At 63.7% G+C, this 15,945-nt stretch overlaps 2 protein-coding genes across 2 annotated transcripts in view; both read right to left on the bottom strand.

Annotated features, from left to right (window-relative positions):
• CHLRE_02g112600v5 (uncharacterized protein) overlaps positions 1 to 1,381 on the bottom strand; it is a 4,362-nt gene extending 2,981 nt beyond the window's left edge. The window contains exons 1-4 of the mRNA XM_043059911.1: positions 1,135 to 1,381; positions 477 to 666; positions 215 to 322; positions 30 to 93 (exon numbers count right to left, since the gene is read on the bottom strand). Of these exons, the coding sequence (XP_042927545.1) occupies positions 30 to 93; positions 215 to 322; positions 477 to 666; positions 1,135 to 1,224 (452 nt within the window). The 5' untranslated portion in view covers positions 1,225 to 1,381. The remainder of the gene's footprint in view (positions 1 to 29; positions 94 to 214; positions 323 to 476; positions 667 to 1,134) is intronic.
• A 48-nt stretch (positions 1,382 to 1,429) lies between these two features.
• CHLRE_02g112550v5 (uncharacterized protein) lies at positions 1,430 to 15,251 on the bottom strand. The gene is made up of 25 exons (XM_001699859.2): positions 14,454 to 15,251; positions 14,055 to 14,158; positions 13,551 to 13,752; positions 13,085 to 13,240; positions 12,732 to 12,809; positions 12,422 to 12,487; positions 12,130 to 12,232; positions 11,756 to 11,940; positions 11,347 to 11,492; positions 10,889 to 11,180; positions 10,582 to 10,720; positions 10,258 to 10,385; positions 9,939 to 10,052; positions 9,555 to 9,647; positions 9,271 to 9,423; positions 8,836 to 9,069; positions 8,497 to 8,663; positions 8,222 to 8,348; positions 7,838 to 8,060; positions 7,504 to 7,690; positions 4,270 to 7,310; positions 3,770 to 4,050; positions 3,366 to 3,593; positions 3,067 to 3,195; positions 1,430 to 2,754 (listed from the first exon to the last, which is right to left on the bottom strand). Exons 1-25 carry the CDS (start codon positions 14,514 to 14,516, stop codon positions 2,626 to 2,628), a joined length of 6,768 nt encoding a protein of 2,255 aa, XP_001699911.2. The 5' UTR covers positions 14,517 to 15,251; the 3' UTR covers positions 1,430 to 2,625.
• Between the last annotated feature and the right edge of the window lie 694 nt (positions 15,252 to 15,945).

Below are 15,945 nucleotides of genomic sequence, written 5' to 3'. Positions count from 1 at the left end.
CCTTCTCTTCCCCCTCCCCCCTCCTCCACCGTAGGGCCTCCAGGAGCGGCACATCGCTGTTGATCTGGAACATGAGGCCGCGGTCCTCGCTGCCTAAGGGGGGGCAGTGAGGAAAGGAGTGAGAGGGAGCCGTACAGTGTTCAGCGTCGGTTTGCGTCATGCCCTCTTGTTCGCCCTGCAGACCAAATGACGCAAAGGAACCCCACCCACCCACCTGCCACCGTGATGAGCAGCTTCTCCGCAAAGGCCGGCCCCTCCTTCTCCAGCTGCGTCATCAGCAGCAGCATGTTGCGCGACAGCTTGCCGTGCTTCTCCTCCATCTCTGTGGTGATGTTGATGATGAGGAGGAGGCAGCATAACATCCACGTTCTCTGTTCTCTTTTCGCATTCGAGTACACACGGAACACACACACACACACGTTCTCCCTATCTATCTCTTGACAGTTTTAGTACCGCTGTTGCCTGGCGCCACTCACGCTGCAGGAAGGCGCGCAGGATTGACTCCACCGTCACCCAGCCGATCAGTTGCGGCGGCGCGGCGGCCCCGTCCGCGTCCGCGCCCTCCATGTCCTCCAGCCCCGGCAGAATGACCAGCGGCGCCGACAGGATGTGCCGCTTGGCCAGCAGCTGCAGCGCGTGGCCCACGCTGCTGTTGTGCTCCAGGAACTGCAGGGGGGAGGGGGAAGAAGGTGGGAGGATGGGAAAGCGGGAGGGGGCAGGGGGCAGGCGTGAAGGGGCGGCCGGGAAGGAGCGAGGGCAGGAGCCTAGGAGGGAGGCACGGGTGGGCAGGTGCGGTGGTGAGCTGGGCAGTCAGAGGTGCATGTGTCCAGTCTATGTTGGCTGGCTGGGGCTGCGGGGTTGCGGGAGGGCGTGGGGGCGGCTGGGGAATGCAGCACGCCGTCAGAGAAACTGTGCGGAGAAATTGCCAGCTGCGCTGGACAGCTGGAGTCCCGAAACCCCGGCTGCAGCAGTTCTGCTTCGAACAAAATTTTTCCATGGCTTCGCACGCTCTTTATGAGGTCTTTTTGGCGTGTCGGCGCAGCCGGGTGGCACGTAGCATGCGGTAAACGCGACACCTGAGTGAACACGCGCATGCAAGAGCTCCGTTTGCTATACTTCCATTAAAATACTTACAACCACATTTTGGTGGTCCGGGATCATGCCCTTAAGGCTCGTCACTGACAGCTTTGCCGTTGCCTCCGAGAGTACCTCCTGCAAACCCATGGTCGCGCTCTAGCGCAGCAACAGAGCGCGGTAAGCGTGCGAAGAATTCCTGCTTGTCAGACTCTCTTGGCGAAATAGTCGGTGACGAGTAGTAAGAGTCGGTGCCAAAAACGAATTACGGTAAATCTTGCGTGAGGACTCTGATAAAAGAGACTTCTCGTCTGTTATGGGTTTAGTTCTGTTGTGGGGATTGGGGAATGCAATGTAATGTGCATCGTAATACGACTGTCGGGCGTGTCGCCGACACGAACCCATGTTCTTGAAGCCTCTTTCCACTTGTCGCCTATCCTCGTCGTGAATGAAGTGCATTGATCGATAGTATGGGATTACGGCAATGATAATCATAGCTAGGAATCGGTCCCCCCACCATCCGGGCAAGTTGCCCGCGGAAGCGCCGTGAGGCTGGTGGGCATGCTGTGGACTTGTGCGACTCCCCCTCCCCCGGTATTGTGAAGGCGGTAATCCCGTGTCACCTAGCTGAAGCAGAAGGCTGCAGCCACAGATCAGTCTTCAGCGGTGCGCCGACGCAAGCAGGGGAGGAGGCCTCCCACTGGCCTTGTCCCATCGCGCCCTTTTGACATCATGACATTTGCGAGTTAACACACCGGCGTTGCACCCGCTTCACATACCCCTCGGCTTCAAAATGATGTGACAGTGTCGGCTAAATATTGCTGCACAGTACTGCTATGTGCGTTACTACAAGACCGATCCGAGGCCAGTCTAATCCACTGGACATACTGCTACATACGATACGGTGCGCGCTACCCGCACGAAGCGGCCACTTTTGCTCTGTGCGTTGAAGACCAGTCTACATACGCCAAGGCAATCCAGGAACTGTAACTGTAAGTATCCATAACGAAGATGGTAAACCAAGAAACCCAATAGCCAGCAGGGCCCTGTTAGCAACTTCAATCCTACGGGACCCGCATTGCTCTCAGCGCTGCAGAGGCGCCCATGCGAACTCCCAAGGACTCCAGCATTCACGTATCAACAACGCACAGCACGGCCCTGTCTGGGCTCCACTGCACGTATAACCTGACTGTCCAATCGTCCACATCACACTGATCAAAGGTTTATTTAGAGAGCTAGGTCTACTAAAACTTGTATGTACGTGAACAACAAAGTTAGACCTGCACATGCACAGGGGCCATGCCGAGTACACGTTCTATCAGTTCGTGCGTCTGGGGATTGCATGTGGTAAAATGCACCAATTTTCAATATCAATGGCCTCCGTCTGTATGTCGCCCACACAGGCTTCTCACTGCTGGCAGCATGTGAGCATAGGGCCTTTCACCCGCGCCACTTAACCCCAACCATTCACAGGCAACACGCTTCACGAACTCCTTCCTTTGCGGAGGCTATCGAATTCCGTAGCAACAAGCTCTTTCAGCTTCTGAAAATCTAGTGGTGCTTGGCAGTGTTGAAGCGCAGGAAGATGAAGGCCAACATACGGAACCCTAGGCCCAGAGCCACCAGCACTCCGTACGCCGTACTCTTGTACTTGTTGCAATACCCCATGTTGAAGTTGTACTGCAGGGCGAACACGAGGCGGGGAGGAGGGAACTACGGGGTAAGAGCGCGTCCGGAAGACATACGCAGCAAACACACACGCCACGTAGGCCTTGCCCTGCCGCCGTCCTGGCAGAGCCAGGCAACGCCCCTGCCGCACGGGCCGCGCCCGTAGCCCATCCTGCGCTACCCCCTTCCCCCCACACGCACCACGCGTCCACCCCATCCCCTGCTGCGCCTTGCCTCCGCCACCCCCCCTGTGTGTTAGAGAGAGCCCTGCGTGCGTGCGTGCGTGCGTGTGTATGTGTGTGTATATGTAAATGTGTCCCGCACCTGTATGCGCAGGAAGCTGACTGCCTCCGAGGCGGAGATGCCCTCCGAGCCGTCGTCCTCCAGCAGCAGGTCCACGCCACACAGCCCGATGCCGCGGGCCATCATGATGATCACGTTGCGCATGTCATCCTGCGGGCGGGAGGACAACACAGGAGCAGAGCAAAGGGGCAGAGGGCCATGAGAGGAAGTGGCGGGTGTGGGACGTCAAGGAGACGGCACACACACACACCTTCCCCAGTCATGAATACAACTCAGAGCCTCGCACACGCATGCACTGCTGCCGCTGCCCCCGCACGCACCTGATAGTACTTCATCTCGTTGATGCTGACGATCTCCATGGCCCAGCGGTTGTAGCTCAGACCCAACACGCCCTCCAACAGCGTGCCGCGAGCAGACGCCACGGTGGGCGACAGGCCGTGCAGGAAGGCGCCGAAGATGAGGGAGATGAACACGCCCGCCATCAACACGTTCTGCGGCGGCAGCACTGCCGACACCAGGTATGCCATGCCGCTGGCCCACCAGCACACCTGTGCATACGGTCAAGATAGCGGTCGTGTTTGTGTCAGTGGGGTGACGGGAGGTGACAGAGGAGGCGAACATGAGGTAAGGAGGTGTTTGCTGGAGGCCACGGAAAGGGAAAAGGGGGGTAGCAAGGTGTCTGCCGCCGTACTATGTCCACGCAAGGCCGGCCGGCACTACTCACAAAGAGGCCGACGACGTAGAACTCGGAGAAGGGCATGCGCGGCAGGGTGAGGTAGTAGTACACGCCCAGGCTGAGCGCGGGCGCGGCGAACACCCAGATCTGGTCAATGATGTTCTGGCTGAGGTAGTATGCCAGCACACTCATGCCACTGGCTGCCTCACGCCACAGCAGCACGCGGCTCTGGCTGAAGGTGCGCAGGTGCGTGACGCAGGACAGCACGCCCAGGCACACCATGCACATGACCGCGTTGGAGGGCACCGACGTCAGGCCCCACTTGGTGCCTGCGCGAGGTGAGGCGAGGCAATGTAAAACAAGCCGCAGCATGTCAGCCAAAGGAGTACCGTAGTGAGCCCCTGGGTTCCATCTCTGCCTTGTCCCATCACCTCGCACAGACCGCACGGCTCTTAAACCCGCGGCTCCTCTTTTTCGCCCCGCCGCATCTGACATCATCCAGCCAGCCAGCCAGCCAGCCAAAACCTCAAACCTTCATCATAACCCACCATGCACGAGGCCGATGATGAACGCCGCCGCCAGCTGCAGTATGGTGTCCACCACACGCATGGGCCAGAAGCTGCGCACGTACTTGATGGCCCCGCGCCGCAGCAGGAGCAGCAGCTGCGCGAAGAAGCCCTGGCTCTTGCGCGACGCCAGCGCCTCCTCCATGTCCAGGCGCGCCTGCAGCGCCTGGTTCAGACCCACGCCGCCCGTGGAGCTGGGAGCCTTGGAGCCCACCTCGAACCCGTGCGCGACGCCCGTGGTCGACTGCTGCGAGCGGTGCACGCCGCCAAACAGGGCACCCAGGACACTGCCGGTGCGCCCGCCGCCGACGGCGTTGGGGTTCGCGCCACCATTGCTGGCGGCGCCGTGACGCGACGGCGTCGCGGTGCCGCTGGCGGCGTGTCCTCCTGCGCTCATGGACGGCGCGGCGCCCTCGAGCTGCGGGCGCAGCAGCCGCGCCACTGACTGGTTCATGCGCCCGGCGGTGACGGATTGCGTGGCGGCCCAGGCGCCCACCAGCGCATTGGACAGCAGGCTGTTGACGTACAGCGTGTCCTTCTTAGGCCCCTTGCGGCCGTTGGCACCGCCAGGCGTGCCGTTGCCGCTATCGGCGGCGCCTCCCTGGCTGCTGCTGAATGACGCCTGCAGCCAGCTCTGACGCCGCTGCTTGCGCGCGCCGCCCGGCATCGCGCCGACGGAGGCGCGGCGCTGGCGACCGCCACCGCGGCGCGGCTGGTCGGCAATGCCGTTGGCGCTGCCGACCTCGCCTGTGGTGTAGGCGTGGTCCAGGATGTGACCGTCGGCCTCAAGGCGGGTGGAGTCAGCGAAGCGGCTGAGGGCGGCGTTGCTGCCGCCGTTGCTGGCGCGGCCCAACAGCGCGGCTTCACTGGCGGCGCGCTGCGCGGCCATGGGCGTGTTGTCATAGCTGGAGTGGCCGGGGCTGCCGCCGGAGCCGGCGGCATGCGCCGGCTTGAACCCTGCGCCGCCGCCGCCGCTGGTGGGCTCATTCTCTGACTCGCCGCCGCCCGCGATGTGTGTGTCAGTGTTCTCTCCGCCCAGATGCACGGTGGTGGCTGTGCCCGCAGACACGTCCGTGCCCAGCGCCGGCAGCTGGAGGGCGTTGCCGGCGTCCGACGGCGCGCGGTGGCTGGGACTGGTGACCGAGGCGGCGCTTGTCGTCACAGCCAAACGCGTTGTACGGATGTGCGGCCCGCCGCTAGCGAGTCCGTTGTACGACACACGTGTCCGGCCGCCGGCCGCCGCCGTGCCGGTGCCGGTGCCGCCGGTGTTGCTGTCGCTCTCGTGTCCGGAGGCGGGGGCGGGGCCCAGGTGGCCACTGACCTCTGTGTCGCTGCCGTCGCGCGGCGAGGCCTCGGCGCCCAGGGTGGCAGGTGCCAAAGGTGAGCGGCCCTTGAGCACGGCGCCGCCATTGGCCTGCAGACGCCGCTGCAGCCATGGCGGCGGCGGCGCGCCCGGCGCCAGCTGCAGCGCCGAGGCAGTGCCTGCGCCGCCGCTGCTGCTGCCGCTGCGCATGCTGGCGGCAAGCTCTGCGGCCGCCTTCGTAGGCGATTCCTCAGTGGCCTCCGCGACCGGACCGCGCAGCACCGACGTGAGCGGTGCCGACGCCAGCTGCTGCAGCAGCGGCGGCAGTGCAAGCACCGCCGAGGCGCTAGGCGCGGGGCCGTTGTCGTCGACGTCGTCATCAACATAGCCGCCACCGACCCTCTCAACGTCCTCTACCGTGCCCTCCGCGCCCAGCGGACACAGCGCCGCAGGCGTCACCACAGACAACCGCTGCGCGCTAGTGCCCGGCGCGGCGGCGGCTGCCGCCGCCGACACCACGCCACCGGTCCATACGTCACCCTCCGCCGCAACGGTGGCGGTGGTGCCGTTCAGTGCCACCACCTTGGCGCTGGCGCGCCGTGCCGCCGCCATCGCGCGGCTTGCCAGCGACGACACCCCTAGCAGCCCAGCACTGGCGCGGCCCTGGCTCTGGCGCGGATCAACTGCCGCCGCGGCCGCCAGCTCCTGCTCCGCCAGCTCGTTGTAGGCACCCACGTACGCCGACAGGGCCGTGTAGGCAGTGCTACGGCGGTCAGAGCGGCTGGCGATGCCGCCGCGTGCGGCGCCACTCGCCGGCTCCAGGCGGCGCGGCAACGATGGCAGCGGCACATCCGCTTTGGCCAGTGCCTCCATCGCCGCCAGGTTGCGTGCCGCCAGGCCCCGGCCCACCACCGGCCCGCGCTGCTGCTGGGCCGCAGGCCACGTGCTGCGCTGCCCATCATGCTCGTACCCCTCCCAATCCTCCTCCTCGTCTTCCGAGTCGTCGCCCGCGGCGCGGATCTCTGCGTGCATCTGCCGCTTCAGCTGCTGCCGGCGCTTCGCCAGGCTTGACAGCATGTCGGCGCCCACAGCCGCGTCGGCCTCCTGGTCGGACACAGTGGCGGTAGCGGTGGCCGCGGCGCGCAGCACCGCCGACGTGCCGCTGCCGTTCAGACCGGTCATGCCGGGTGGCAGAGCACGGGCCCGAACCGTCAGATTGCCGCCGTCGACGGTGACGCCACGCGCGCCCTTGGCCCCAGGAGACAGCCGGTTGCGCTGGGCCAGGCTCTCTGCCACCGGCACCGCGGCCTGCGCCGCCTCACCGTCGGTCGTGTAACTGCCGGCTCCGCCGCCGTTGGCAGCGGCAGCAGTCGCGGCATTGGCAGCCGCCACTGCAGCCGCCATGGCCAGCTGGGGGCTGGCGGGTGCGTGGACGGGGCTGTAGCTGTCGCTGTCGATGTTTTCGTCATCGTGGCGGGGCGCGCGTGACGGCGCGACGCTACTGCCACCCGCGGACGCCGTCGGCAGTAGCATGGTCTCCGCGCCTGTGATGCGCAGCGTGCCGAACCCGTTCGCGCCGCCGAATCCGGCGTAGGGGTCGTGGTAGGTGCTGCGGCCGCCGCTGCGGCGCTCGCCGTCGCCCTCGCCGCTGGAGGCGCTGTCTGGGCGGCCGCTAGCGCCGGCGCCGGCATCGTTCTTGCGCTGGCGATCCAGCTCTTGCCTGCAGTGTTGGGGTCGTTGGCGAGGGCAATCACCACTGAATACTCGTACTCCCCACCAACACACGCGCACGCACAGGCGCTGTCGCACTGTATTCCCGTCGCGCTTCCAAGACACACACACACACACACGTTGTTGGATAGCTCCCATTGTGCTTTCGTAACACACGCGGGTTCGCACGCACACACACGCACCTGTAGGCCTGCACCTCGGGCAGGTCAGGCAACACGAACTGGCTGGCGTAGAACTTGGCGGCGGCGTTGCGCTTGCCGTCGCCCGCGCCGCCGCCCGCGCCGCCGCCCATGCCTCGGTCCTCCTGCACATGCTGCTCCCTCACCCCCTGCAGTGCATCCAGCAGCTGATCCTTGGAGATGACCAGGCCTGTGAGAGTGAGTGAGGTGGCGGGAGCATGTGATGTTGCGTCGGGATTATCACATGGTCACATCGGCATTTCCGTACTTACACCATCATACCACACGTGCTGGCTTGGGATTGGATGCCGCCATGCACACGCCCCTGTTCACTCACTGTCGAGGTCCTCCACGGCTGAGTCCACCGCGCTGGTCATGGAGCTGGCGTGGCTCTTGGCCGCGGCGGAGGCGGGGCGGCGGCTGTTGACCTTCTTGATGAGCACGATGGCGTCCTCCAGCGCCAGGTCCTGACCCATGTCGCTGAACAGCGTCACCAGCTGGCTGGCCGTCAGGGTGCCGCGCTGCTCCTCGTCCACCTCATCAAACTGCTGGCTCCAGTCCTGTGTGTAGTGTGGGGTGGGTGCGTGGTGGGGGCATGGTGCGGGTTGCGTTAGCAAGCAGCAGTGTGGTGTTGGCGCATGGGCGGTGCCATCGTGATGTGCTGAGTCATGCCAGAGCCTGAGAAGTGTGTGTGGGGTGGCTGGGGGTTGCGGCGGCGCACCTCGATGACCTCGGGGTCAATCTCGCTCATCTTGAACACCATGGTTGGGTTGAGCTGCTCCGTCAGCTCCACCCAGGCAGCGCCGCTGTTGGCCCAGGCCTCCACAAGCATGTTGCAGTTCTTCAGCCTGTGAGGGGGGGAGAGCCGGCGGCAGAGAGGAAGCACGGTGGGTGGCTGGCTGGCAGGCAGGCACCCACGTTTGCAGGCACATGACAAGACCTCAACACAACCGTATTACACGAAACACGCATACAAGCGCATGCGCGCTGCCTCACTTGGGGTCATTTTCGTTGTGCACCTTGCCCGCGATGATGTCCATGAGGATGTCCGACGGGTTCTCGCGGTCCGGGAACTTGAAGCCCAGGTGTTTGTCAAAGTACAGCACAGCCGCATAGGGCGAGCCCTGGTATACCGTGCGGCCGCCCGTGCCCAGCAACAGCACCTGCGACACGCGTGCACGCACGCGTTTGCGTTGTGAGCGAGCGGCAGAGACACAGACGCCGCCACACGTGCCACAAGGTGGCAGGCCCACGTGCCCCACACTTTCTGGGACATACACCATGCCGTGCCATTCCCGTACACGCTCGCCGCCCACTCGCCCCGCCCCGCCCCACCTGGTCGAACATGCAGAAGCTGTTGAACCGAGGCTGGTGGATGACCATGATGATGTTCATGCCCAGACCGGCCATGTCCACCAGGCTGCCCAGGATGTCGGCGGAGCTGGTGGCGTCCAGGCCGCTGGTGGGCTCGTCCAGGAACAGCAGGCTGGGCATGGCCACCAGCTCCAGCCCGATGTTGACACGCTTGCGCTGGCCGCCGCTGATGCCGCGCTTCTCCACCGTGCCCACCTGCGTGTGCGTGTGTGCAAGCGTGCGGTTTTGTATGTTTGGTGTGTTTGCAGAGATGCAAGGGGAATGCAACCGTGTTGTGTGGAACTGTTACTCCTCACCCCTGCCTAGCCCTGCCCGGTTGCCGGATCAACTCATGATGCACCACAGCCACCACGCCGCACCCGCCCGATTGCCAGCCGGCCACACGGGCGCACGCACCCTGTAATGCTGAATGGCTGTGAGGCCCAGCATCTCCAGGGCGTCTCGCACCACGTGCTTGCGCCGCTGCGTGTCCATGTCTGTTGCCAGACGCATGCGCGCGCTGTAGTTGAGGTTCTCGCGCACCGTCAGGTCCTCATGCACGATGTCGTCCTGCGCGCATTCGAGCGAATGCATTACCGGTATTACAGCGAGTGGCGATCAGTGGTGGGTTGAGCGGCGAGGTATGCAAGGCCCACAGCAAGGCCCACAACAGATGCACACACACGCATGCACGCACACACCTGCGGCACGAAGCCCATGATCTTGCGCAGGCGGGTCACCGGCATGACGTCGCCGTTGATCTTGACCTGACCCATCAGCGTGCCAGTGGTGATCTGCGGCATTGGTGTTGACAGGGGGGGTGACACACACGGGTCAGCCCCGCTGCCAAGCACCCTGAGCCTAGACTCTAGGCAAGTCGTGGCAAGGCCCGGAACAGCCGGGTGTCACACCGGCCACTCGGCACCAGGCCGAGCCGCTGGGGGCCCGTGGCGGCCTGCAATAATAATAATAGATACTCCCTGCATGACAGGGCGTGTTCTGCGGAGGTAGGGGCGTGAGGGCCACCGCATAGATGGTCTCCGCCGCTGAGCCCCTGTCCCCCAATGTGGCGGCCTGCGACACACCTTGCCGCACAGCACGTTGAGGAAGGTGGTCTTGCCGCAGCCGGAGGGCCCCAGGATGGCGTTCATGCGCCGTGGCGCGAAGGCACCCGACACACCCGACAACACCTTCTTGACCTGCGACGGTTGCGATTCGGGTTACGGGGGATGATAGGTCAGTGCCTGGAACCTGTGTAGCCCTACCACCTCATCCCTTCATGCTCAGCCCGGGCCAACCCCATCCCAAGGCCCCGCTCCGCTGCAGCACCAGCAACCACCGTTTGCACCCCCACAGCCCTTGCCACAGACCCACGCGCCCCGAACCAGCCAGTCGCCCACCCACCTCGCCATGACCGCCGCGCGGCCTGATCTGCAGCCCCAGCTGGTCGAACTCCATGTTAATGGGCGGCGACACGGTGCCGAAGCCGCGGTACTTGTCCTCCAGCGGATTGCCGCTCAGCTTCATGGACTCTGAGGCAGCATGCATGGGGAGCGGATTTGAGGCACGAGTTGGAGAGGGGTATAATGCAGGTCGCTTACACCGTAATACGTAAATTCATCGGACGCACGGCTAACAGTACGGCCGCTGGCTGGAGTGGACCGGGTGCCGTGGCTGTCACACGCCAGCCGCACCGGAGCCGCGGTGCCGTACACCGGTGTGACTCACTGAGCAATCGGAAGGTCATGCGATTGGCGGCGGCTGAGCGGTGCAGGTCGCGCTCCTTCTCCGCCTCGTCGTCTGCCTCCACCAACACACTCTTATCCAGCTGCGTCAGAGAGAAGTAGATGAGCGGGATGCCCAGCAGCTGCACAGAGGATGAAATTGAAAGAGAGGCTTCAGGCATAGTCGCGAAATATCAAGAACAGGAGATGACGCACACGTCCTCTGCCGGTAAAAAGGATTGCCCACCAGCGCCGCGCGTTTCCTCAAAGCGAGCGTACTTAAACACACCCCATCCGCGCGCGCCACCCACCACAATGCCTGCGATCACGAGCGCCATCCACGACAGGGAGGGCACGTGCGTGCCCTCGGGGCAGCTGGTGAGGTAGGTGCAGGGCCAGGGCACGGTGGACTGCGCCTTGCAGAAGTGGCCCTTGGGGCAGATGATCTGCACGCTACTATTGGGGCAGTAGTAACCGGCGGCGCAGACCTCGTAGGGCTTGGTAGACTGCGCGGGGCAGTAGTTGCCGCGGAGCGGGTCGCGCTTGTCGCGCAGGCGCGTGACGACCGTCTCCGGCTCCAGAGGCAGGCGTTTGTAGGGGTCACTGTTTTTTTGGTGTGTCAGGGAGGATGGAAGGCGGCACGCAGGCGGTCAGGCACACTCGCGCGTGACACAGGTAGCACCCTAGCCCTTTGGTGGCTCAAAAGGCCCGCACGATCAGTCCTCGATGGGCCCATATTTCCACATTTCAGCGATGGGGCGCCGCTCACGTGATGAGCAGCTTCTCGTAGTTGCAGGTGATGGCGGATGTGGAGCGCTCCGTGCAGAAGGCACCGGCCGGGCATTCGCGCTTGACGCCGGGGCTGGGGCAGTAGTAGCCGGAGGGGCAGTCCAGGCTGCTGAGGTCTGACTCATCCTGTGATGCGCAGCAGCAGCACATGAGCAGCTTGAGGCCACGTATGCGAGGCGTAACGATGATCGCGGAGTTGGATTCGGCCCGGCGTGTCGCATTCCCGCAGCCTGAGTCTCCTGCGAGCCTGCGCTGCCGTCCGCTCCCGGACGCAGCCCAGCCCGCACCCACTCCCGCCCCGCCCCGCCTCCCTCCCCCAAAAGATGACACAACGACCTCCAACCCCCACACGCCCGTTGCCCTCCCCCCCCCCCCGCACACACACGCACCGCCAGGTATGTTCCTTCGCCGCAGTACTGTCCCGCCATGCAGGGCACACACACGGCCTGCAGCAGCTGGCCGGTGGGCGCCCGCAGCATGTCGGTCTCCAGGCCGCTGTAGGCGGCGCGGCTGCAGCGCTGGCCGGCGGGGCACAGGAAGGTAGCGGCGGTGGCGCTGGCGCTGCAGAAGCAGCCTGCGCGCGGCATGTGTGTGGCGTGCGCGTGGATGTGGGTGTGGATGCGCGGGTGCATGGGCGACAGGTAGCGTGTGTGTGCGCATACAGAACGCGGACTGATGGCGAGAAAGCAGCTAAGGATATGGTGTCGACTGCCATTTGTGCCAACCAGACAACCATACAAGGGCTGCCCAAAGTGTTGCGCACCCTCGGACACCAGGCGGGTCTGGTTGGCGACGTCGAGGCTGGGGTCGTAGGCGGGGCACAGCAGCGCCAGGGAGGTGCTGGCAGTCACTGCCTCCATCCAGTCCTGGGGGATGGAAGGAGGTCCGGTGCAATGGGGTGTTAGGCGGGATGAATGCGCTAGACTGTGGTCAACCGCGGGGACCTGGTTGCTAGGTTAAGGCTCAGAGTCCGCCGCCCCGGTTCTCATAGTATCATATGTCCTGGGGTCGGCAACGACTCCCTGACCTGCTCACCCAAACACCCTCCCGCGCACCTGTGCGGTGATGAATCCGTTGCTGTCACCCACTGGCCCCAACATGCGAAAGACGGTCTGGTTGGCCTGCATGTGGTGTGTTACCAAGAGACAAAGTTGCGGGCGAAGCGGCGGTGCTCGAGGGCAGGTTCCACTAGCCATGGGTGACATCCTGGTTGCACCGCCCCAATGCTCCTTCCCCGCCCTAACACACACAAGCACACAGCGCGCGCCGCCGGAAGGAAGCTGAACCGGCCACGTCTGCTCCTGCAGGCTCCTGCACCCAGGCGCCCATCGCCCCACCCCACACCGCGCTCGTCCGCGGCCGCACCTGCTCCCCGCCGACTCCCTGGCCCTGCAGCCAGGAGCCCAGCTCGTCCCGCAGCAGCAGTGTGGGCACGTAGGCGCCCTGGCGGGTGGGTGTGCAGGTGGGTGTGTAGGTGGGTGCAAGTGGGGCAGTGAGGCGCTCGGGATAGAGCGGCGCCCTGATTCCCGCATACAGGCACACGCCGCAGAGCCCCACGTCGCTTTGGGCAAGCCTGCGCCCACGCGCATCAGCCTCATGGCCTCATCCAATGTTGGCCACCTTCCCTCCCTCCGCGTCCTCCTCTTCCTCACCACCCCCTCCTCCTCCAAGCCACTGCCCTTCTCCTCCCTCCTCGCGCTCCTCCTCCTGCCCCTCACCTGCTGGCTGACTTCATTGGCCAGGAAGGACAGGAACAGGTACTGCTGCGGCGTCAGGTGCGGCAGCGCAGCCAGGCCGCCCATGTCGCCCGAGGCGCAGGGCACGGAGCAGGAGCCGCGCAGCTCGTAGGCGTTGCTGGTGCAGGTGTCGCAGCGCTGGGTGGGTGAGTCGAGGGTGGGGCAGGGTCAGTTGCACGCCGGAATATGACTGGAGCCAGTGCAGCAGCCGATCAAATTGCCACCCACGCCCCCGTCACCGTCACCTGGCGCTAATTCCCCCCGCTCAGACTATCGTCGCCGTCCGCCTCCCCTGCCCCCAGCCCTGCCCCACCTGTGACACGCACACACGCACGCGCACACACACACACACGCACGCACGCACGCACACACACACACACACACACACACACACACACACACACACACACACACACGCACGCACGCGCGCACACACACACACACACACCTGGCAATTGGGCAGGTTCCAGGGGTCCGCCAGGGAGCAGAACATGCCCGCACTGCAGCCGTCCCGCGCCTCGCACAGCGCCCCCTCCACGCAGCCGCAGCTGTCGGGGCAGGCGCCGTACACCCCGGGGAACAGGCAGCAGCGCCAGCAGGAGCTGCAAGACCCCACTGCGCCCGAGTCCAGGCCGGGTCGCAGGCAGAACCTGCGTGGGAGGCAGCGTGGTGTGGGCGGTTGCGCGGGGGCTTGTAGATACCGGCACAAACTACACCGAACCCAATGCAAAAGAGCAAGGAGGAGAGGGTGGCCTATGCTCTGACAACGGAGCGGCACTCGACAGTATAACGGGTGGATTTGTTACAATCCCCAAAAACCCAAGACCCCAAAAACCCAAGACCCAGGGGGGGTGAGGTGTATGAGGAGGTGTGGTGGGCAAGGTTGCGCGACTGCGGCCGGCTGGGTGTGTCAACGGCATTACGGCAGCGCGTGTCGGTGCGTGCCACTCACTGTTTTGAGCCGCACTGGCCGTCGGCGGAGCAGGCGGTGCCGGAGCTCAGAGCGGAGCGCCTGGGGCCCCCGCCAGCTGCCAGTTGCACCTGGGAGCCCAGAACCTGGGGGAAGCGGAGGGGGATAGTCAATGGTTGGGCGGATGGTGGGGCAGATGTTGTTGACTCGGTCCAGGTATGTATCCAGGTGTTGTGCGACGGCGTCGAGGGGCCAAGCGCTGGTTGACTCCAGTTCGCGCACCGGCCAGACTATACGAGCGGCAAATGGCGCTCCGCTAAAAATATTACAACGGGGCCTATTGTCGTCGCTGCTTGGCCCAAGCAGTCCGCAAAAGTCAGCGCGGTACCCCACCCATTATCCCAGCCCTGCGAATACAGGTGGCCCATACCTAGGACTCACCACATTGACTGAAATAGCTAGTAATGTGAGGCCGATGGGCCCAAGGACTGTGCGCCCGCACATTCCATTCATGCTGCAGTGGCCCATAGCGAATCGACGCCACCCAGCTTTGCAACAATGATGCAATCAATCAATGTAATGAATGCAAGACATCTGAGTATCGTGAGCTACAGAACCGGCTCAACGCAGAAAAGGAAGGCCTTGCGCCTGTATATCTTCCGCTGCGCGCGTGGTAGAGCACGCGAACAGAGCCGTCTGTATACTAGCTGTAAGACGAATGCTATGTAAGCGGTCTGCGGCCTTTCGGCAGTGCTTGTGCGCTAGCTTAAGGACGACGCAGTCGGTGTAGCGGTCGTCAAATGTCGGTCAATAACTGTTACGTGAGCACCCATAAGAATAGGATAAACACCATCGGTGCTCGCAACTCTTCACATCAATTCACAATTGACCATCGCGGGCCGCGTCGCCAATAACTGGACTGAGGTGTCGAGTTTGTTTGCCGCCCGCCCCAGTCAGTCGCGTGACTCGCGTCTTGCACAAGACCGCAGACACTTACATCAAACCATACAGCTATTCATATGCAAAATGCAACAAGTTTCAAGGCGACTATGCGAGCGGAGTAGGAGACAGAGCTTCAGGATCCGCGGAACCCAACTGACAGCCGGACGAGCGATAACAGCGTCCTGCAGTGCTCATGAGCTCATCGCATACGCTAACTGTGTTGATGAATAAATATCCAGCGCTTTAAAAGCTTCAGCGTAAGCCACAGATATCCAGTTCGTAGGCTCGCTACATTTCCTGGTCCACAAGTCTTCCATAATACAGCACAGAGTGAATGTTGTGCTGCATGCAATGACATGGCGGGGGCATGCGTACGTACGGCTGCACGTACGCTGTGGTCAACCCAGGCTGACCCAGGCCGCGGCTGGCGAGGCTGTATGTGATGCCGGTGGCCAACACCCACGTCCTGACCACGCAAAGCCTGGTATGACCACAGGTGGGGCCGTGGCGTCAAGGCAAACCATTTACACAATTACACCGCCAGACATTAGTGGCTGAACACAAAGACTATGGTCAAGCGTAAGTGTGTGACCGCATGCGAGTAGGGCAGGAAGCACGCAAGTGCATCGCAGGGGGCAGGGGGCAGCACGGGGGCAGCAGGGGAGGGGGTCTCTGTGACGGCGACCATGGCGTTGACTCCGTTGAAGACAAGAAACGACATGCTCCGAAAGGAATTGTGGGTGCTGGGTGGGGAGTTGCAGCCGCATTCCATAGTCTGCCACCTTGCCTACCCGCAGCTCCCTGGAAAGACCGGCAACAAGTAAGCGGGATGACACAGCCAAGTGCTGCACTGCTGCCGCGTGCTCTCCCGCCGCCTAGGCAACCTCCCTGCGCTCGGACTCGGCAGACTTGTCGCAATGCAGCCGCTTCCTCCTGCCCTAACACTCCTCTATCCAGTTCTATGACCCCGCGCACAGCTGCCGTACAGCTG

The sequence above is a fragment of the Chlamydomonas reinhardtii genome, chromosome 2 (genome assembly GCF_000002595.2).
Source record: "Chlamydomonas reinhardtii strain CC-503 cw92 mt+ chromosome 2, whole genome shotgun sequence".
Classification (NCBI taxonomy): domain Eukaryota; kingdom Viridiplantae; phylum Chlorophyta; class Chlorophyceae; order Chlamydomonadales; family Chlamydomonadaceae; genus Chlamydomonas; species Chlamydomonas reinhardtii.
The sequence above is the reverse complement of the archived record's forward strand: the minus strand, read 5'-3'. Positions and strand labels throughout refer to the sequence as shown.